Source organism: Bombina bombina, chromosome 6 (genome assembly GCF_027579735.1).
Source record: "Bombina bombina isolate aBomBom1 chromosome 6, aBomBom1.pri, whole genome shotgun sequence".
NCBI classification, from domain to species: Eukaryota; Metazoa; Chordata; class Amphibia; order Anura; family Bombinatoridae; genus Bombina; species Bombina bombina.
In genome coordinates this window covers 506,702,792-506,725,788 of record NC_069504.1, presented here as the reverse complement: position 1 = coordinate 506,725,788, position 22,997 = coordinate 506,702,792, and the positions used below count along the sequence as shown (strand labels likewise).

General features: G+C 36.8%; 1 protein-coding gene across 1 annotated transcript in view; it reads left to right on the top strand.

Annotated features, from left to right (window-relative positions):
- Positions 1 to 1,301: 1,301 nt before the first annotated feature.
- The window catches only part of LOC128663184 (zinc finger protein 501-like), a 33,492-nt gene continuing 11,796 nt past the window's right edge, over positions 1,302 to 22,997 (top strand). Inside the window, exons 1-4 of the mRNA XM_053717387.1 lie at positions 1,302 to 1,385; positions 5,165 to 5,257; positions 13,542 to 13,668; positions 15,108 to 15,215. Of these exons, the coding sequence (XP_053573362.1) occupies positions 5,177 to 5,257; positions 13,542 to 13,668; positions 15,108 to 15,215 (316 nt within the window). The 5' untranslated portion in view covers positions 1,302 to 1,385; positions 5,165 to 5,176. The remainder of the gene's footprint in view (positions 1,386 to 5,164; positions 5,258 to 13,541; positions 13,669 to 15,107; positions 15,216 to 22,997) is intronic.

The window sequence follows — 22,997 nt, the reverse complement described above, 5'->3', positions numbered from 1 at the left end:
ACTTTCTCTGTCATTCATAAAAGATAAACGGGTACCAATGAATGGTTCTAGATTGGGGACTTGCTTTAAACTCTTATCTAAGGTATAGACTGATAAGTTGGCATTATATGCATCTATATACTCATGTATGAATCAATTAATGTGATCTCATTGCAATTGTTAATTATTCCAGGAATTCTGATTTAAAGCATTGAACAGGATTCTAATGAATGTAACCTAATAATTCTAATACTCTGAATTCTGGAATTATTTGCATCTATCTTCTAGTATCAGCTCCTATCATAATGATTTGTCACTCACATTTAAATAGCTTTATTCAAAGTATCTAGATGTAACCGTATTGACAATATGTTCTTTTTTCTTTATATTAAGTTAAATACTAATGCTTAGCCTCAGTGATGAGTTAAGGGTTAAACTTTGTTCACTTGTAAGGGATGGAAGGGGAGGGGTGTTTTTATGTTTTAACCAATGAGGAACATTTTACCTGTGTAAATAAGGGTGACACCTGTATCAAATTATGTCTATGATTACGGCTACACTCTGCCGAAACATGTAAGACCTGTTTTGTATCTTCCACCATCCTTTGATGTTACCTTCATATGCTTTTAACGAATTTGGATATGAATCCTGAATAAAATTTGGACTTTTATTTAATTGCATTGGCGACTCTTTGGACTTATTTTTTTTTCCAAAAAAAAAACACTTTGTTTTGCCTTTACTAAAAGTAAAAATATAAAAACAGTATACAAAGTAGACACTTTGCTTTGAAAATTACTGCTGCATGACATAGAAAGTTTCTCACTTGTATCTATATTTTAACTATTATCGTGCAATGAGTGATTATGTGAACACAATTCCACAGCTAACGTAGAAAATCCTCGCACCTACCACCTTGAATGCAAGTGCGTGTATTTACGATCTGCAATCGTATCGTAAGCATATTGTCAAATTATGTAAAACATTATTAGCAAGTAGAAAAGTCAATGAGTTCGTTAAGAGAATAATAACAAATATAATAGGTTAAACTTCATCTCATTTTAAAACTGTTGTATGAAAAAACGATTTTACAAAAACCATGTTTATACCCCACTGACTGAACGAACAAACCACGATTGACATTCAAATGCTTTTTGATAAACACTTTTTTTTATATAAACACCACGCAGTACCGATACGACGGAGATTGGAATATTATGCTAATTTTAGGGCATTTGGGAAGTGTAGTTCGTTTATGTATCTTTGAAGGCCTAAACTACAAGTCCCATAACTCCTTGCTTTGTCAGTTTTATTGTGTGTGTATTGGCCCGTTGAAGGCACTCCCTCTCCTCTATCAGATAAAACACAAAAGACTGCGGATTGGCAGGTTGAGGGCCACATAGACAAAGGTTTGTAATTTTACACATTTTAACATCCCCGTATTGTTTTCAAATTTTTTTTTACCTTAAATTGGATGTGTTATGAAATTATACATGGTAAAATATATTATTTGAGTAAAAAGCTCCTGCTCTCAAAACAGTCTTAATTCTATCGTTACAACATCCTGGGATGTTTTCTTGGGATGTATTTTTCCAACCCAAAACCAGACCTAGTGAAGCAGCGGTCATACAGCAGCCATGAGTTTTTTTAGTGTAAATCTAAAATTTTACTTTAAAACTTTAATATCCATTTAATCACAATAGGTGTGCTATTTCGTTATAATATATATATATATATATATATATATATATATATATATATTTCATACATAGTATCCTCCATTCACCAGCCATATCCTTATTTAGAGCGGTATAACCATTACAAAGGATGACATTTGTTTAAAAAATAAAATGATCTAATGAAGTAGAGAATTTTATTTTACACTAGTTAGCTATCTGCATGCAGTGTGCATTAATTGGTTGGGCTGGATTAAACTTCAGAAATAAAAATATTGAATTATTACCATTATGACATGCATGCTATCTGCAAATGTTTAGATTCTACATTGTTGGTATCCGTATACATAGTAGAGTAATCATTTTCGTTCTTAGTATTCTATATATTTCTTATAGTTGCTTTGTGTAAGGTGGATGAAAAATGAATCAATACTGTTGCTAATTTCTGATCTGTGGTGTAGAATAGTCAGCTGGCCTCCCTGTCAAATCACAATCTCACAAGATGTGATGACTGAAGAGGAGGCGTGTGCTTGGCTCTCGCACTGCCTTGCTGCAAGACTATAATATGACACAAGCACTCGCCATCAATACTGAGACTGCCTCGATTTGTATAAATAAGGAATTAAGACAATTTAGTTATGGAAGTAATCTGAAAAGTTGTTTTTATTTTAATTGCAGGCTCACGACAAGGAAGTTGGTTTCTTATTCAAGCTGTTTCTTATTCGTGAAATTCTGTTTCTTATTCATGGAAGTTGGTTTCTTATTCAATTTTTTTATCAGACTGCTTTAAATTGACTTTAAAATAAAAATATAGGTTTTGTTTAAATAATAATATGATTCATATAATGTAGTTACACAGAGGTGGAATCCCTTTATACAACAATTGGATATACAAACTGGAAAAAGAGGGCATATGTTGGCACCAATACAAATATTACTATTTTGAATATGTAACTGATATTTTTGAAGGGTTAATGACCATTGGGCCACTGATTTCACTATGAATATATACAGGGTAGATCCCCCTCCATGACATGCAATTGTTTTTAGCCTGGCCCAATGGTGTTTTGGGCACAGAAATTGATGCCAACCCTGGCATAGGTGTTGTAATTACCATTTTTGAATAAGTAACAGATATTTTCGAAGGGTTAATAACCATTGGGCCACTGATTTCACTATGAATATATACAGGGTAGATGCCCTTCCATGACATGCAATTGTTTTTAGCGTGGCCCAATGGTGTTTTGGGCACAGAAATTGATGCCAACCCTGGCATAGGTGCGCTAATTCTCATTTTTTTTAATAAGTAACAGATATTTTCAAATGGTTAATAACCATTGGGCCACTGATTTCACTATGAATATATACAGGGTAGATCCCCCTCCATGACATACAATTGTTTTTAGCCTGGCCCAATGGTGTTTTGTGCACAGAAATTGATGCCAACCCTGGCATAAGTGCTGTAATTACCATTTTTGTATAAGTAACAGATATTTTCGAAGGGTTAATAACCATTGGGCCACTGATTTCACTATGAATATCTACAAGGTAGATACCCTCCATGGCATGTAATTGTTTTTAGCCTGGCCCAATTGTGTTTTGGGCACAGAAATTGATGCCAACACTGGCATTGGTGCTGTAAATACCATTTTTGTATAAGTAACATATATTTTCGAAGGGTTAATAACCATTGGGCCACTAATTTCACCATGAATATATACAGGGTAGATCCCCCTCCATGGCATGCAATTGTTTTTAGCCTGGCCCAATGGTGTTTTGGGCACAGAAATTGATGCCAACACTGGCATTGGGGCTGTAAATACCATTTTTGAATAAGTAACCTATATTTTCAACGGGTTAATAACCATTGGGCCACTGATTTCACTATGAATATATACAGGGTAGATCCCCCTCCATGCCATGCAATTGTTTTTAGCCTGGCCCAATGGTGTTTTGGGCACAGAAATTGATGGAAACACTGGCATTTGTGCTGTAATTACCATTTATGAATAAGTAACAGATATTTTCAAAGGGTTAATAACCAGTGGGCCACTGATTTTACTATGAATAAATACCCTGTATATATTCATAGTGAAATCAGTGGCCCAATGGTTATTAACCCTTTGAAAATATCAGTTACATATTCAAATTAGTAATATTTGTATTGGTGCCAACGTATGCCCTTTTTCAAGTTTGTATATTCAATTGTTGTATAAAGGGATTCCACCTCTGTGTAACTACATTATATGAATCATATTATTATATAAATAAAACCTATATTTTTATTTTAAAGTCAATTTAAAGCAGTCTGACAAAAAAAAAATGAATAAGAAACCAACTTCCATGAATAAGAAACAGAATTTCACGAATAAGAAACAACTTGAATAAGAAACCAACTTCCTTGTCGTTGCAGGCTCTAAGTATACTGTATATGAAACATGACAATTTCATTTTGACTTTATTGTCCCTTTAAATACTGCAGTTTTGCTCTCTTAAAGGGACACTGTACCCAAAATTTTTCTTTTGTGATTCAGATTGAGCATGAAATTTTAAGCAACTTTCTAATTTACTCCTATTATCAAATGTTCTTCATTCTCTTAGTATCTTTATTTGAAATGCAAGAATGTAAGTTTAGATGCCGGCCCATTTTTGGTGAACAACCTGGGTTGTCCTTGCTGATTGGTGGATAAATTCATCCAGCAATAAAAAAAAGTGCTGTCCAGAGTACTGAACCCAAAAAAGCTTAGATGCCTTCTTTTTCAAATAATGATAGCAAGAGAACGAAGAAAAATTGATAATAGGACTAAATTAGAAAGTTGCTTAAAATTGCATGCTCTTTCTGAATTGCAAAAGAAAATATTTGGGTACAGTGTCCCTTTAAGGCTTACTTAGTTTGGTACAACTTTTCCAGTGGTTTTAAACATTGTTTTGTTGCCAGTATTCTGAGTGACTATATATATTTATTATCTTTGCTTAAAATGACATCACAAATCACCAGCATAACTGTGTAAATGATAATTTGATAACCATACCTGGGTAGGCCCGTACACAATAAAAACAAAGCATACAATATTAATTATATATATATATTATGCTGCCAATCGTTAGCAATACTTTGAAGCAGTTTTTATTCTGAGTAATTACAGGTGCACATCTGTGAGCCCGTGCAATTGCTTCTAATTACATTCTATAGAGAGCTGTGCATGTTAGTTGCTGACATCTGCATGCACAGAATATTTGTGTTGCCTGTCATGCAAGCTACAACTAGCAAAATGTAAACCCATTCCCTAGACAGACACACACTACTATAGGCAGTATGATTGTGACACTTGGTTAATATGTTCATTTCTACATAAGATATACAATGTTTTGTATCCCTTTAATCAAACTTGTCCTAATTGCAAAATTAAAGTGACACACACTTGCTATTACATTGCTCACCATCCACATTTCTCTCTTTCTTCGAATTTGGTGAAATAATTTCTGAACACAATCCTCCTCTTGTTTGATAGTATTCCTTCAGTATGACAGATCTGGATCCTGAGAAAAAACCTTTAAGTAAATGCTGCAGAGAGAAGGCTCACAACCACAGCGCATCACTAAAGGTAATTAGCTAGGTTTTTTACTTTATAGTTCAAGGGCCATGGTAGTGTGAAAATTACATGTTCTCGTTTGTTAGAGCATGCTATTTTATCACTATTGACCCTGCAAATCTATGTGTTTAACTACCCAGCTGTGCAACTAGCACTTCTGATTGGCTTAGTGCCAGTTTCCTTTCAGGACCAGCAGTTATCTGAGGTTTCCGAGCAGTACGTTAACTATGTGTTTATCCCCCCCAAATGTGTTTAATTCATTTGGGGGGATAAACACATAGGTTTGCAGGATCAATAGTAATGACATTACATGATTTAATGACTTAGAGTATGTAATTGTGTCACTATAATGGCCCTTTAACATCTGTGATATTTTTTGAGGTGCCCTCACTCTTTTTAAGAAAAAAAAAAGTCACCATCATTGCAAAATATATTTTCTATTTTGTCTTCCTTTGCTGTGAAACATATCTGAAAGTTATGCCTTTTCCACAGTGCATTCAGTATGCAGAAGTGTGTTATTTGCCGGATCCTGTTACAAGCTACAAAGTCATTACTTATGTCAGTAGAAACTAATTTACCTCTGACCCCAGTCAAATGAATGAGATAAACATATTATAAGGTGATTTCAAGTGGTGTCCTTGGACAGTTATAAAATAAATAAAACAAAACAAAAAAACCCCACACCTATAAATGTTACTTTTAAATAAAGCATTTTGCGATGAGTACTAAGTCGCTGATCTATTTTTATGCTTCTGCAATAATACAATATACAAAAAATCCTTTAATTTTGAAGCCAAACGGTAAGCCGGTCGTCATATTTCCAGTTACAGGCATGATTTTTACCAAAATGTGCAAAAATGGACATTTAGTCTTGAACATCCTGACAGGGTTTAGTATATATACCCATAATTCTCTTTGGGGAGAGTACGTTGGTTGCATTTCCTGGTGGGGAAAAGAGATATAGTTTCAAATACTGTCAACTTACTTTACATAATTTTGTGTGTTCATTTTCCTTTTTTTTTTTTTTTTTTTTTTTTTTTTAAAGAGACCCACAGCTTTTACATTTCCCTTAAACATTTACATGATTTAAACCTTACAAACTATTTTTATATAAACAATAAATACATTCTTTGAAGATAAAAATGTTTGATTTCTAGGGAAAGGTAGCTTTAGTGTTAACATTAGTTTGCTAAACTATAATTTTAGGTTTGTCGAGTGCAGCCATTCTCAACTGAGTCAGTTTATGCTATGGCAGTATTTCTCTACTTGTGTTCTCACAGCTTCCTAAACACAAGGATTTATCTGCCACAGCTCAGTAAATAGACGGAGCCTTTTCCAGACAGATTAAGGCAATGTTGCTTAGAGATGTCCTTAAATGCAATCCTTCTGTCAGTAATTGGTGTGATTTTTAACAAAGTCTTACTCTGGTATTCCTATTTAAAGGGACAGTCTACACCAGAATTGTTATTGTTTAAAAAGATAGATAATCCCTTTATTACCCATTCCATAGTTTTGCACAACCAACACAGTTATATAAATACACTTTTTACCTCTGTGATTATCTTGTATCTAACCCTTTGCAAACTGCCCCTTATATGAGTTCTTTTGACAGAAATCCATTTTAGCCAATCAGAGCTGGCTCACCATAACTCCACGTGCATGAGCACAGTGTTATCTATATGACACACATGAACTAACACCCTCTAGTGGTGAAAAACTGTCAAAATGCCCTGAAAGAAGAGGCGGCCTTCAAGGGCTTAGAAATTAACATATGAACCTCCTAGGTTTAGCTTTCAACTAAGAATACCAAGAGAACAAAGCAAAATTGGTGATAAAAGTAAATTGGAAAATTGTTTAAAATGACATTCTCTATCTGAATAATGAAAGTTTATTTTGGACTAGACTGTCCCTTTAAAAAACAAAAATGAACGTATTAATGTTGCAATTATTAATAGACAATATAATTTGTGGGTATATTAAAAAGAATAAAATAATAATAAATAAATAAAAAAAATAACATGCTGATGGTGTTCTGTGTAATTGTAATGTAGTATTAACAAAGTTCAGGGATATTTAACTCCAGTATGCTGAACTGAGCATAGAAATATACAACAATGTGTGAGGTGAGGAGTATATGTTTGAGAAAGAAATACAATTCATACTTTATTGATAACCATTAAAATTCTCAAGAGGAGAAATAATGAAATTATGTACAGTTCCTTTATACCATGTGAAAAGAGGGTTAAATCTCCATAATACCCTATTACAACTTTACTAACAGGTGGAACCAAAGGAAAAAGATCAAGAAAAATTAAAAAGTGGCCATGGGCTTGTGCCGTATTATGTTCAGATAGGGAAACGTTATGTTAGAGGTGTGGGTATTGGTGATGTCTAACCTGATATACAATCTATACCCCTCTATTCAGCATACGTTTAACCTACAGGTATTACAGTAATTAATTCTAACAACGTGACAGATAATTCTCTTTTGACTTTAAATCATCCAATCATTCCCAGTTACTCAGCATATATGCATCTAAACTGGTGGATAGTAAAGCGTTTGCACTAAATACAGCAGGCATTCACGCTGTGTTTAAAGGGACACTGAACCCAATTTTTTTCTTTCGTGATTCACATAGAGCATGCAATTTTAAGCATCTTTCTAATTTACTCCTATTATCAAATTTTCTTCAATCTCTTGGTATCTATTTGAAAAGCAAGAATGTAACTTTAGATGCCAGACCATTTTTGGTGAACAACCTGGGTTGTTCTTGTTGGTTGGTGGATTAATTTAACCGACCAATAAACAAGTACTGTCCAGGGTCTGAATAAAAAAATAGCTTAGATGCCTTCTTTTTCAAATAAAGATAGCAAGAGAACGAAGAATATTTGATAATAGGAGTAAATTAGAAAGTTGCTTAAAATTGCATGCTCTATCTGAATCATTTGGGTTCAGTGTCCCTTTAAACGTATCCAACAGTTTGTGAAACTATGTATCTAATATAATGTGAGACGATAATTTTTCAAGCCCACACTACATAGTTCAGAAGACTGCCAGATTGCACAGTATCAATTATCCCACAGATTTAACATAGTTTAAAAATTACGCTTAGTAACTTAAAGTGATGTTAAATTTTACTATTTCAGACCATCAATTATTGTTTAACAATATTTGTCAGCAATATTCGCTTACTTATAATTTTAATTTAAAATCGTCTTATATAATAAACTTACATATCCGTTCGTTCATTCCGAAGCTCCGCCCCCTTGACGTTTCCTGTATATTGTGTTTTTTTTTTTTTTTTCAATATTGTTACCACCCCCTCTTAATATTTATGATGTGATCGTAACCTTTATTTAACAGATTGCGCATGCTCTTTGTAACCCGTCCGGCTGAAATGTAAACAATGAGTCACGATAATCAGTTTACATACTGAGCCGTCGGTCCATGTATAATCTGTATACAATGAACTGTGGGTACGTGTGTCTTCAAAATTGTAATGCGCATATGCGAATCAATAAAAAAGACAAGAAGCAGACGTCGCTAATGCATGCGCAACATCATTTTTTTTTTCTCCTTGTGAAACATGCCAAAACGCCATGACTTTGATTGGAAGATGAAAAAACGTCACGGATTAGAAAAAAATGGTCTTTGTGTGGGGCTGACGGTGGATAACATAGGAAAGAAGTGCTTAGATATATTTTAATATAGTAAGTTGTAAAATATGTATTTTTGATGAATTAAACTCTTATTTTTTAATTGTACATCGACTGGCGCTTAGTATATAGTTTGAATTTACCATCCCTTTAAGTGGCAATGTGCAGCTGTCACCTAATCTATGTAGGTAAAACAATAGGAGAACTCTGCACAAGAATTTTGGAACACATGGGTGATATAAAATGGGACCGTTCAGTGCCAGTGGCTGAACATATGAATAGTGTAAGATAGATTCACCAAGCGCCTGCTGAAATTGACCCTTGGCTCAGATAAATTGACCCCTAGTGGTCAAAAAAAGGAAACCGAATGATTCAGAACTTTATCAAAGCGCCAACTTTAAGAAGGCCGGGTCTTGGATACACTAACACTCACAGATGGATTTTGGTAAATTTATTTTGATACAATAAAAACAATAATAGCCAGTGAGATTCCAACAGTGTGCATATACGTTTTTTGGTTCAATCTTGTATTTAAACAATATTGGTAGCTAAAAATGGTAAATGGTTTATTTTTAAAACCCTTCTTAAAATCATTAAAAGTAAAACGATCTAAAATCTAAAAGTCCCTCATGGATCCATGTTAACAGTCTAATAGTTCTTCCAACCTTGCATTGGATTAAGTATATTGTTAACACTGATGGTTTCTAATTAAATTTCTGACAGTTTGGAAAGCTTCCTTCTGCAAAGCACTGAGTTGGAATAGCTTTATTATTCCGAGTCGTGCTTTCCACGTTGTAAGTGGGGAGCGACAAAAAATGCTTTCAATGTCTCCTATTATCAGTATCAATCCGGTTGTTGTTAGAATATAAATCAACAATGGTGTAAAAGTAAATAAATGAATAGACGTTATTAAATACCGGTGGTCAGTGATGCAAATGATATATATATCGTGTGACAATTAACGTGCTAACTACTCCTTTCAGAAACGTGATACAGAGAACAAAGTCTTTAAAATCAATATGAAAATCTTGCTAAATATTCCTTTAAAAACGTGAAACAGAGAACAAAGTGTAATCCTCAAGTGAAAAAATATTCCTCAAGTGAAAAAATAGTGAATATAAAAAATCATAAAAAATACCATAAAAAATACACTTGTGAACAATAGTCTTCAATTAAGTGCTGATTCCAAAGCTGTATAAAACTGTAGAACAATGTAAAAAATATATATGTAGAACAATGTAAAAAATAGTACAAAAATAGTCAATAAAAATAGTCCGTGAAAATAAGTGATAGTGTGTGAAAGTTAGAAACCTTGCTTGCAAAAAAGTGTCCTCACAATCCTATGCGTGCGAGATTTTTCAGGCAGCCCTGGGTCCCTTGGCCCTCAAGTGTGTGGTCCCTCAGCTTTTTCAAGCCTTTGTTTCCTCTTGCTAGCTCGCGGTCCCTCTGCCGAAAAAGTATATAATAGTGTAGATTGCTACAGATATATGGGTAATATGAAGTAACACTTACCAGCCAACGCGTTTCAGTCCAGAATGACCTTTCTCAAGCTTTTTTTGTACTATTTTTTACATTGTTCTACATATATATTTTTTACATTGTTCTACAGTTTTATACAGCTTTGGAATCAGCACTTAATTGAAGACTATTGTTCACAAGTGTATTTTTTATGGTATTTTTTATGATTTTTTATATTCACTATTTTTTCACTTGAGGAATATTTTTTCACTTGAGGATTACACTTTGTTCTCTGTTTCACGTTTTTAAAGGAATATTTAGCAAGATTTTCATATTGATTTTAAAGACTTTGTTCTCTGTATCACGTTTCTGAAAGGAGTAGTTAGCACGTTAATTGTCACACGATATATATATCATTTGCATCACTGACCACCGGTATTTAATAACGTCTATTCATTTATTTACTTTTACACCATTGTTGATTTATATTCTAACAACAACCGGATTGATACTGATAATAGGAGACATTGAAAGCATTTTTTGTCGCTCCCCACTTACAACGTGGAAAGCACGACTCGGAATAATAAAGCTATTCCAACTCAGTGCTTTGCAGAAGGAAGCTTTCCAAACTGTCAGAAATTTAATTAGAAACCATCAGTGTTAACAATATACTTAATCCAATGCAAGGTTGGAAGAACTATTAGACTGTTAACATGGATCCATGAGGGACTTTTAGATTTTAGATCGTTTTACTTTTAATGATTTTAAGAAGGGTTTTAAAAATAAACCATTTACCATTTTTAGCTACCAATATTGTTTAAATACAAGATTGAACCAAAAAACGTATATGCACACTGTTGGAATCTCACTGGCTATTATTGTTTTTATTGTATCAAAATAAATTTACCAAAATCCATCTGTGAGTGTTAGTGTATCCAAGACCCGGCCTTCTTAAAGTTGGCGCTTTGATAAAGTTCTGAATCATATGAATAGTGTACACAGAGATGAGAAATACAACATCAAGTTTTTTTGCTATAGATCAGATTCGTGGTAACCAAAAAAGGGGTGACCTGGATAAAATCTTACTACAGAGGGAGAGCAGATGGATATATGATCTCCAAAGTAAAAGCCCAAAGTGTCTGAATGAAGAAATATCCTTTGCATGTTTCCTATAAACAAATATATATAAAACATAAGATCTGTCCTTAATAAATCATCATCTTACACAGATAAATCTAGAGCTTATATTAAGTGAATATACTGTAATTACACACTGAGTCTATATATATATATATCCTCATGTGCGTGGCATCCTAAGGGTAATACTGAAAAAGAAATATTAAATTAAACCAGTACATATTACAATGAGTAAGTCAAAATAAAGCAATGACACACAGAACATAAATACTGATGTGTAATAGATATTGTTGCCTATATATACATGTAAATGGCTGACACTGGCAATGTTCAGTTTTGAGCATTAAAAACATGATATTGCACGAAAAACCGAGTGTGTATTTTTGCAATTAAAGTGAAGGTCAATTTTGATGAATTAGTGCCCGGTTTTAATAAACCTATTAAAAACAAGGGCACTTTAATGCATCAAAATTGACATTTCACTGTTTTCTTCAAAAACTTACCTTTTAATCCTGAATGCCGCTCCAGCGATTCCCCGGCCGTCAGAAGCCTCTGCTGACGTCAGAAATGACGAATCAGGCTTCCTCCAATCACAGCTTCACCCCGGGGGAATCTTGGCCTGATGCAACGCTGTGATTGGAGGAAGCCGGATTCGTCATTTTGGACCCGCATAGACGGCTTGCGGCGGGCAGATGAAGTGCTGGAGCTGCTGCCAGGATTAAAAGGTAAGTTTCTGAAGAAAACAGTGAAATGTCAATTTTGATGAATTATAGTGCCCTTGTTTTTAATAGGTTTATTAAAAACCGGGCACTAATTTATCAAAATGGACCTTCACTTTAAATACTCTCCGGAATAAACATATACCTACTATGAGAATGATCAATGTAATAAATCAACTGCTTCAATATAGGCATGAAACTGTCTGTGAATAAGATGAAAGCATGATAGTACTACAAATCCACCCACATCAGAGCACGACATTGGCCACGTGGTAACCATGATGACTAAAAACAATACAAATAGAACAGCTAGATGCGGGGCCGGTGTTCTGTCGAACTCCAATTCGTCAAAAACTCCAATCTGACGTCACTTCCGGTGACTTTTATTTTAATAACTGGTTTGCCTTTGTCTGGGGGGCCACCACAGACCCTTTGGCATACACCCCAAGTAAACCTTGGGGAATGAGGTTTAATAGGGGGGGGGGGGTTCGCCCCCCTTGAACCCACCAGGCAGAGGCAAAATAGATAGTGAAGATAGGCGATTACAGGGCCTATCTGATTGATTGTGAATCCTGTGACTCACTGGACACGGCCAATCAGATGTATGTAAATACCGGAAGTGACGTCAGATTGTAGTTTTCGACAGATTGGAGTTCTCGACAGAACACCGGCCCCTGACATAGTCACATAACTGTGACAAAACGTGTCGGTGGACGGGGCTTGTAGCAGTAACATGTGCTTGAAAAATATCTACACTGATTTTCTCCTCAAGTTACTAAGCGTAATTTTGATACTATGTTAAATCTGTGGGATAATTGATACTGTGCAATCTGGCAGTCTTCTGAACCATGTAGTGTGGCCTTGAAAAGTATCGGCTCACATTAGTGTTCCCATGACCGTAAGCGTTCCTTACAGGTATGTGATAATTTTACATTGCATTGTACATGTTTTGCTGTTTATGAATGAATTGTTGCATATTTGGGTGTTCATTCATTGCTAATAGTAATGCGTCTGCTAATAAAATAAAAGTTGCAGAGGACTGGGTATTTTAATTTTTTTTTTTTTGTCCTCATTAAAACTGCTGTTTTTCATGATGATGGTTTGTGTCCCCAAATAGAGCTTTGTCAGTTGTCCATCGGAATAGAAATATTCACATCTACAGGGTTATTCAGAATATTTGTAAAGTTCTGTGTTATATTTGACCTTTTTATTGTCTTACATGTATTTTTTTTTTAAATATTTGTGTATTGTTTGTTAAAATGATGTACATACTGGTGCTGGTTAAGTCAAGACTGACATAAAGGGCTTTGATTATTGTGTTACAGGAGCCAGTCCAGTTTGATGATGTTGCAGTCTATTTCTCTGAAGAGGAGTGGGAATGTTTAAAAACAGAACAGCAAAACCTTTACAAGGATGTAATGATGGAGAACTACAACATTTTGGAATCTCTGGGTAAGTACACTTTTCTGTACAATTAATATATAAATAAATATATATATGTATACATACACTCACAGGAATGAACAACCAGTTCAATACCATTGTGCTTAGAGGAATGCTGCTACACCTCACTAACGAGGCCCATTGAAGGCCGATAACTATCGTCTGGGGTTGTGTGTGTGTGTGTATATATATATATATATATATATATATATATATATATATATATATATATATATATATATATATATATATATATATATATATATATATATATATATATATATATATATATACATACACACACACATATATATACACACACACACATATATATATATATATATATATATATATATATATATATATATATATATATATATATATATATATATATATATATATACACACACACACACATATATATACACATATGTGTGTGTGTGTATATATATATATATACACATATATGAAAAGGTATAGAAGTAGACAGGCGCACAGAGGCACTCCTAGTGTAATACATTTTGTATATGTGTACACATAAAACAGGTGAAATATCCACACTCACTTGGTTTTACCTCACGATAGGAGGTATTTAAACAGCACTTGTGTTAGTAGGTATATACCTCATATCGTGAGGTAAAACCAAGTGAGTGTGGATATTTCACCCGTGTACACATATACAAAACGTATTACACTAGGAGTGCCTCTGTGCACCTGTTTACTTCTATACCTTTTCAGACACTCAGGAGGGACCTCGCTCTACGGGGGACTGCTCTATCAGACGGGCTGCCAGGCTTTGTGGCACACAGGAACCAGTACTGCGGACTATATGAACTATTATAGCTCCATAGACTATCCAGTTTAAATTTGTGTGGGACTATTAAACACCTAACCAGTTCTTTTCTTATTAACATATTCTTGTAAATGGATGGGAATATATATTCCCTCTGAGGAAGGGGTGAATGCCCCGAAACGTCACCACCGAATAAACTGATTTGTTGTGTTTAAATCCAGTGAGTAATCATCTTTATATATATATATATATATTCTCCAAAACTTCAAAAGGGGGGATATGCATTATAATTATAATAATAATAATAATTGTTATGCCCTAGTACAGTGAGAAAAAAATCAAATAGGATCTGTAATGCATTGCAGTCATCTCAGACAGCAAAGGGACTACAAAACAAACAAACACTCTCTAGTATTGCTGATGACTCTTTAAACTGAAATGCAGTTTTAGGAAATTAATTATAATACCTAGGATATCATTGTACATCTCGCTCCTTTTTTTGTGACTTATTTGACAGCAGCAGCTCACTGTTTTAACTATGATCCTTTTTTATTTATTTTTTTAAATAATTTAATGGGACATACAATTCACAAATGTACTGTTCTGTGGACTAAAATATTTATAGTTTTTAACATGTGTATGTTACAATTGACAGGCTATTTACATAGAATGCCAAAGATTATCTCAAGGATACAGCGAGGGGAGAAACCCTGCTTATGGCTCCACGCTCCACAGAAAGAAAATGATAAAAAGACGTACATAGGTGAGTAAGAAAGTTAAAGGTAGATTAAAGTTATGGTAAACCTTAACAAATCAAATGCCATATTTCTTCTGTTATGTGTGATCAGTCCACGGGTCATCATTACTTCTGGGATATAGCTCCTCCCCAACAGGAAATGCAAGAGGATTCACCCAGCAGAGCTGCATATAGCTCCTCCCCTCTACGTCACTCCCAGTCATTCTCTTGCACCCAACGACTAGATAGGATGTGTGAGAGGACTATGGTGATTATACTTAGTTTTTATAACTTCAATCAAAAGTTTGTTATTTTACAATAGCACCGGAGCGTGTTATTGCCTCTCTGGCAGAGTTTGAAGAAGAATCTACCAGAGTTTTTTACTATGATTTTAACCGGAGTAGTTAAGATCATATTGCTGTTTCTCGGCCATCTGAGGGAGGTAAAAGCTTCAGATCAGGGGACAGCGGGCAGATGAATCTGCATTGAGGTATGTAGCAGTTTTTATTTTCTGAATGGAATTGATGAGAAAATCCTGCCATACCGTTATAATAACATGTATGTATACTCTACACTTCAGTATTCTGGGGATGGTACTTCACTGGAATTACTCTGTAAAAAGTACATTAAACCTTTTAATAGGTATTTATTATGTTAAACGTTTTTGCTGGAATGTAGAATCGTTTGCATTTTCTGAGGTACTGAGTGAATAAATGTTTGGGCATTATTTTTTCCACTTGGCAGCTGCTTGTTTTAATTGTGACAGTTTCGTTTCTCTCTCACTGCTGTGTGTGAGGGGGAGGGGCCGTTTTTGGCGCTCTTTGCTACGCATCAAAAATTTCCAGTCAGTTACTCTTGTATTTCCTGCATGATCCGGTTCATATCTAACAGAACTCAGGGGTCTTCAAACTTCTTTGAAGGGAGGTAGATTCTCTCAGCAGAGCTGTGAGACTTATATATTGACTGTGATTAAAAACGTTGCTCTGTAATTTTTACGTTTCAAATTTAATTATTGTTACTTTACTAATGGGAACAAACCTTTGCTAAAAGTTGTGTTGTTTTCTAGGACTGATGCTATAACAGTTTTTCAGTTCATTATTTCAACTGTCATTTAATCGTTTAGTGCTTCTTTGAGGCACAGTACGTTTTTGTTAAATAAGATTGTAACCAAGTTGCAAGTTTATTTGCTAGTGTGTTAAACATGTCTGATTCAGAGGAAGATACCTGTGTCATTTGTTCCAATGCCAAGGTGGAGCCCAATAGAAATTTATGTACTAACTGTATTGATGCTACTTTAAATAAAAGCCAATCTGTACAAATTGAACAAATTTCACCAAACAGCGAGGGGAGAGTTATGCCGACTAACTCGCCTCACGTGTCAGTACCTGCATCTCCCGCCCGGGAGGTGCGTGATATTGTGACGCCTAGTACATCTGGGCGGCCATTACAGATAACATTACAAGATATGGCTACTGTTATGACTGAAGTTTTGGCTAAATTACCAGAACTAAGGGGCAAGCGTGATCACTCTGGGGTGCGAACAGAGTGCGCTGATAATACTAGAGCCATGTCTGATACTGCGTCACAGCTTGCAGAGCATGAGGACGGAGAGCTTCATTCTGTGGGTGACGGTTCTGATCCAAACAGATTGGATTCAGATATTTCAAATTTTAAATTTAAATTGGAGAACCTCCGTGTATTACTAGGGGAGGTTTTAGCGGCTCTTAATGATTGTAACACTGTTGCAATACCAGAGAAATTGTGTAGGTTGGATAAATACTTTGCGGTACCGGCGAGTACTGACGTTTTTTCCTATACCTAAGAGACTAACTGAAATTGTTACTAAGGAGTGGGATAGACCCGGTGTGCCGTTCTCACCCCCTCCAATATTTAGAAAGATGTTTCCAATAGACGCCACCACACGGGACTTATGGCAAACGGTCCCTAAGGTGGAGGGAGCAGTTTCTACTTTAGCTAAGCGTACCACTATCCCGGTGGAGGATAGCTGTGCTTTTTCAGATCCAATGGATAAAAAATTAGAGGGTTACCTTAAGAAAATGTTTGTTCAACAAGGTTTTATATTGCAACCCCTTGCATGCATCGCGCCGATTACGGCTGCGGCAGCATTTTGGATGGAGTCTCTGGAAGAGAACCTTAGTTCAGCTACGCTGGACGACATTACGGACAGGCTTAGAGTCCTTAAACTAGCTAATTCATTCATTTCGGAGGCCGTAGTACATTTAACCAAACTTACGGCTAAGAACTCAGGATTCGCCATTCAGGCACGTAGGGCGCTGTGGCTAAAATCCTGGTCAGCTGATGTAACTTCTAAGTCCAAATTACTTAATATACCTTTCAAAGGGCAAACTTTATTTGGGCCCGGTTTGAAAGAAATTATCGCTGACATTACAGGAGGTAAGGGCCACGCCCTGCCTCAAGACAAAGCCAAAGCTAAGGCTAGACAGTCTAATTTTCGTCCCTTTCGGAATTTCAAAGCAGGAGCAGCACCAACTTCCACTGCTCCAAAACAGGAAGGAGCCGTTGCTCGTTACAGACAAGGCTGGAAACCTAACCAGTCCTGGAACAAGGGCAAGCAGGCCAGGAAACCTGCTGCTGCCCCTAAGACAGCATGAATCGAGGGCCCCCGATCCGGGACCGGATCTAGTGGGGGGCAGACTCTCTCTCTTCGCCCAGGCTTGGACAAGAGATGTTCAGGATCCCTGGGCGCTAGAGATCATATCTCAGGGATACCTTCTAGACTTCAAATTCTCTCCCCCAAGAGGGAGATTTCATCTGTCAAGGTTGTCAACAAACCAGATAAAGAAAGAAGCGTTTCTACGCTGTGTACAAGATCTGTTATTAATGGGAGTGATCCATCCGGTTCCGCGGTCGGAACAAGGACAAGGGTTTTACTCAAACCTGTTTGTGGTTCCCAAAAAAGAGGGAACTTTCAGGCCAATCTTGGATTTAAAGATCCTAAACAAATTCCTAAGAGTTCCATCGTTCAAAATGGAAACTATTCGGACAATCTTACCCATGATCCAAAAGGGTCAGTACATGACCACAGTGGATTTAAAGGATGCTTACCTTCACATACCGATTCACAAAGATCATTACCGGTATCTAAGGTTTGCCTTCTTAGACAGGCATTACCAGTTTGTAGCTCTTCCATTCGGATTGGCTACGGCTCCAAGAATCTTCACAAAGGTTCTGGGTGCTCTTCTGGCGGTACTAAGACCGCGAGGAATTTCGGTAGCTCCGTACCTAGACGACATTCTGATACAAGCTTCAAGCTTTCAAACTGCCAAGTCTCATACAGAGTTAGTTCTGGCATTTCTAAGGTCGCATGGATGGAAAGTGAACGAAAAGAAGAGTTCTCTCTTTCCTCTCACAAGAGTTCCATTCTTGGGGACTCTTATAGATTCTGTAGAAATGAAGATTTATCTGACAGAAGACAGATTAACAAAGCTTCTAAATGCATGCCGTGTCCTTCATTCCATTCAACTCCCGTCAGTAGCTCAATGCATGGAGGTGATCGGCTTAATGGTAGCAGCAATGGACATAGTTCCCTTTGCACGTCTACATCTCAGACCGCTGCAATTGTGCATGCTGAGTCAGTGGAATGGGGATTACTCAGACTTGTCCCCTACTCTGAATCTGGATCAAGAGACCAGAAACTCTCTTCTATGGTGGCTTTCTCGGCCACATCTGTCCAGGGGGATGCCATTCAGCAGGCCGGACTGGACAATTGTAACAACAGACGCCAGCCTACTAGGTTGGGGCGCTGTCTGGAATTCTCTGAAGGCTCAGGGACAATGGAATCAGGAGGAAAGTCTCCTACCAATAAACATTCTGGAATTGAGAGCAGTTCTCAATGCCCTTCTGGCTTGGCCCCAGTTAAAAACTCGGGGGTTCATCAGGTTTCAGTCGGACAACATCACGACTGTAGCTTACATCAACCATCAAGGAGGGACAAGAAGCTCCCTAGCAATGATGGAAGTATCAAAGATAATTCGCTGGGCAGAGTCTCACTCTTGCCACCTGTCAGCAATCCACATCCCGGGAGTGGAGAACTGGGAGGCGGATTTCTTGAGTCGCCAGACTTTTCATCCGGGGGAGTGGGAACTTCATCCGGAGGTCTTTGCCCAAATACTTCGACGTTGGGGCAAACCAGAGATAGATCTCATGGCGTCTCGCCAGAACGCCAAACTTCCTCGCTACGGGTCCAGATCCAGGGATCCGGGAGCGGTTCTGATAGATGCTTTGACAGCACCTTGGAACTTCGGGATGGCTTATGTGTTTCCACCCTTCCCGCTGCTTCCTCGATTGATTGCCAAGATCAAACAGGAGAGAGCATCAGTGATTCTAATAGCGCCTGCGTGGCCACGCAGGACTTGGTATGCAGATCTAGTGGACATGTCATCCTGTCCGCCTTGGTCTCTACCTCTAAGACAGGACCTTCTGATACAGGGTCCATTCAAACATCAAAATCTAACTTCTCTGAAGCTGACTGCTTGGAAATTGAACGCTTGATTTTATCAAAACGTGGTTTTTCTGAGTCGGTTATTGATACCCTGATACAGGCTAGGAAGCCTGTTACCAGAAGGATTTACCATAAGATATGGCGTAAATACCTATACTGGTGCGAATCCAAAGGTTACTCCTGGATTAAGGTTAGGATTCCTAGGATATTGTCCTTTCTACAAGAAGGTTTAGAAAAGGGTTTATCGGCTAGTTCATTAAAGGGACAGATCTCAGCTCTGTCCATCTTGTTGCACAGGCGTCTGTCAGAAAATCCAGACGTCCAGGCCTTTTGTCAGGCTTTAGCTAGAATCAAGCCTGTGTTTAAAACTGTTGCTCCGCCATGGAGTTTAAACCTTGTTCTTAACGTTCTACAAGGAGTTCCGTTTGAACCCCTTCATTCCATTGATATAAAGTTGTTATCTTGGAAAGTGTTATTTTTAATGGCTATTTCTTCGGCTCGGAGAGTCTCTGAGTTATCAGCTTTACATTGTGATTCTCCTTATTTGATTTTTCATTCAAATAAGGTAGTTCTGCGTACTAAACCTGGGTTCTTACCTAAGGTAGTCACTAACAGGAACATCAATCAAGAGATCGTGGTTCCTTCTCTGTGCCCAAATCCTTCTTCAAAGAAGGAACGTCTTCTACACAATCTGGATGTAGTTCGTGCCCTCAAGTTCTACTTGCAGGCAACTAAGGATTTTCGACAAACGTCTTCCCTGTTTGTCGTGTACTCTGGTCAGAGGAGAGGTCATAAGGCTTCGGCTACCTCTCTCTCCTTCTGGCTTCGTAGCATAATTCGTTTAGCCTATGAGACTGCTGGACAGCAGCCTCCTGAAAGAATTACAGCTCATTCTACTAGAGCTGTGGCTTCCACTTGGGCCTTTAAGAATGAGGCCTCTGTTGAACAGATTTGCAAGGCTGCAACTTGGTCTTCGCTTCATACTTTTTCCAAATTTTACAAATTTGACACTTTTGCTTCTTCGGAGGCTATTTTTGGGAGAAAGGTTCTTCAGGCAGTGGTTCCTTCTGTATAATGAGCCTGCCTATCCCTCCCGTCATCCGTGTACTTTTGCTTTGGTATTGGTATCCCAGAAGTAATGATGACCCGTGGACTGATCACACATAACAGAAGAAAACATAATTTATGCTTACCTGATAAATTCCTTTCTTCTGTTGTGTGATCAGTCCACGGCCCGCCCTGTTTTTTAAGGCAGGTAGATATTTTTTAAATTATACTCCAGTCACCACTTCACCCTTGGTTTCTCCTTTCTCGTTGATTCTTGGTCGAATGACTGGGAGTGACGTAGAGGGGAGGAGCTATATGCAGCTCTGCTGGGTGAATCCTCTTGCATTTCCTGTTGGGGAGGAGCTATATCCCAGAAGTAATGATGACCCGTGGACTGATCACACAACAGAAGAAAGGAATTTATCAGGTAAGCATAAATTATGTTTTTTAATCTTTGTCATTAAAAAATATATGTGTAGCTTTTTTGTTGTTTTTAATCCACCCGTGAAAGGGTTATATTAGTTTATATAGTAATGCTTCTATTGCAATGTTATGGCAGCCACTTGGATTAACCCTTTTTTTATGACAATTCCAGTGAACATCCAATCAATATGTGTCATTTGACAATCTTGAAGTCCAGCCCCTTTAAAGCCCTTAGAAAGCCTATGTAAAGAGTGGATAGGACTGCTTTATACATTACAGCCAGCCAAAAGAGGAAATGAAGGGAGACGGAGGAACAGACAATACCAATTAAGATTATAAATCTTTTATTATAAAATTATATATACACAAAAAAAAACAATTATGTAGTTTTACTTCCAAACTAATATATTTTTCTTTGCAACATTTTTATAGTCTGAAATTTACCATCACTTTTAAAGCCTTATATAAAATAAATGCAAAAAATCGTTTCTAAAATATTACCATAAAGTCTGTTTCTCGTTGTGCATTATCAAGCTAAATATTCTTATAATGAATCAATAATACCTATTTAAATATGAACATAAGAAAAATTGAGTGAAATAAAGTACTGCTTTTAAACCGGTATACATTTTATGTAAATTTATTGCATATATAACTTGGAAACAGCATATTTATGATTTGTATGCAAGTTTACATAATTTTAAATAGTGATCTACTTTCAACATATAAATACTTTTGCAGTCTCTGTATTTTCCTGAGTTCTGGCAGATACCATGTTTGTGATTTAAACTTTTTCTTTCAGTGGATATTGAGTATCCGCAAGATCATATGTGGGCTATTTATTCCTTGGCCACCAGGAGGAAGCAAACCAACCACACACTCTAGAGCTTCCCTACTAACTCCTTCCACACCTTCAGTTTATTTGCCTCCATTAGAGTTAGTTGAATTCTGTGATTTTTGTCATTTGATAGGGGTTATCTAACCGACCTGAGACACAGTTTCACTTCAGAGCACAAAGGGGAAGACAGACGCTTCAACCAGGCAGTGAGAATCACCTCCCAGTGTAGAAATGTCACAGGCCTCTCATGTGGTTTACAGTGTGCTATTCTTGGTGAGATCCTTGGCACTGTGCATGCCTAGCTTTAGGAGCCTTTCTACTAGATGCAATTTCCAGCAGCTATAGTAAGCAGAGTAAGGTGCTCGCACCTCTGTGATTACCTTGTGTATATAAGCTTCTTCTGACAGCCCCCTGATCACATTACTTTTTATTTATTATCTATTGACTTGCATTTTAGCCAATTAGTGCTGTGTTGTTCACAACTTCACGGGCATTAGCACAATGATAGCTATATAGCCGACATGAACTAGCAGTCTCCTGTTTATAGCTGTCTATAGTGGCTTAGAAACAGGCAGACATTTAGAGGTTTAAAGGTTATAAAGTATATTACTATAACAATATTGGTTGTGCAAAGCTAGGGAATGGGTAGTAAAGCATCATCTATCTTTTTAGACAATACAAATGTTGGTGTTGACTGTCCCTTTAAGTGGGACAGCTTTAGGTCCTGGGCTTTTAGCAGTGGATATTGAAGGCAGATCTGGGGATTATGTTTATCTTCCTTATGTGTTTAATATGTACAAAACTGTCAGTATATGCTCCCCTAATTTAAAGCTGCAGCTTATCCATGCCTTGTTAAGGAAAGTACTATGTAATATGAAGATAACAGAGGATCCCACCACTTCATAAGGCTTCTGCTAAAGTTCTTGATGAGTTTATCAAGCATGCACCAAAACAGCCCACCTCTTTCCCTATTTCTGATGCTAATGGGGATTTGGTCAGTAAGAAATAAAACAAATTG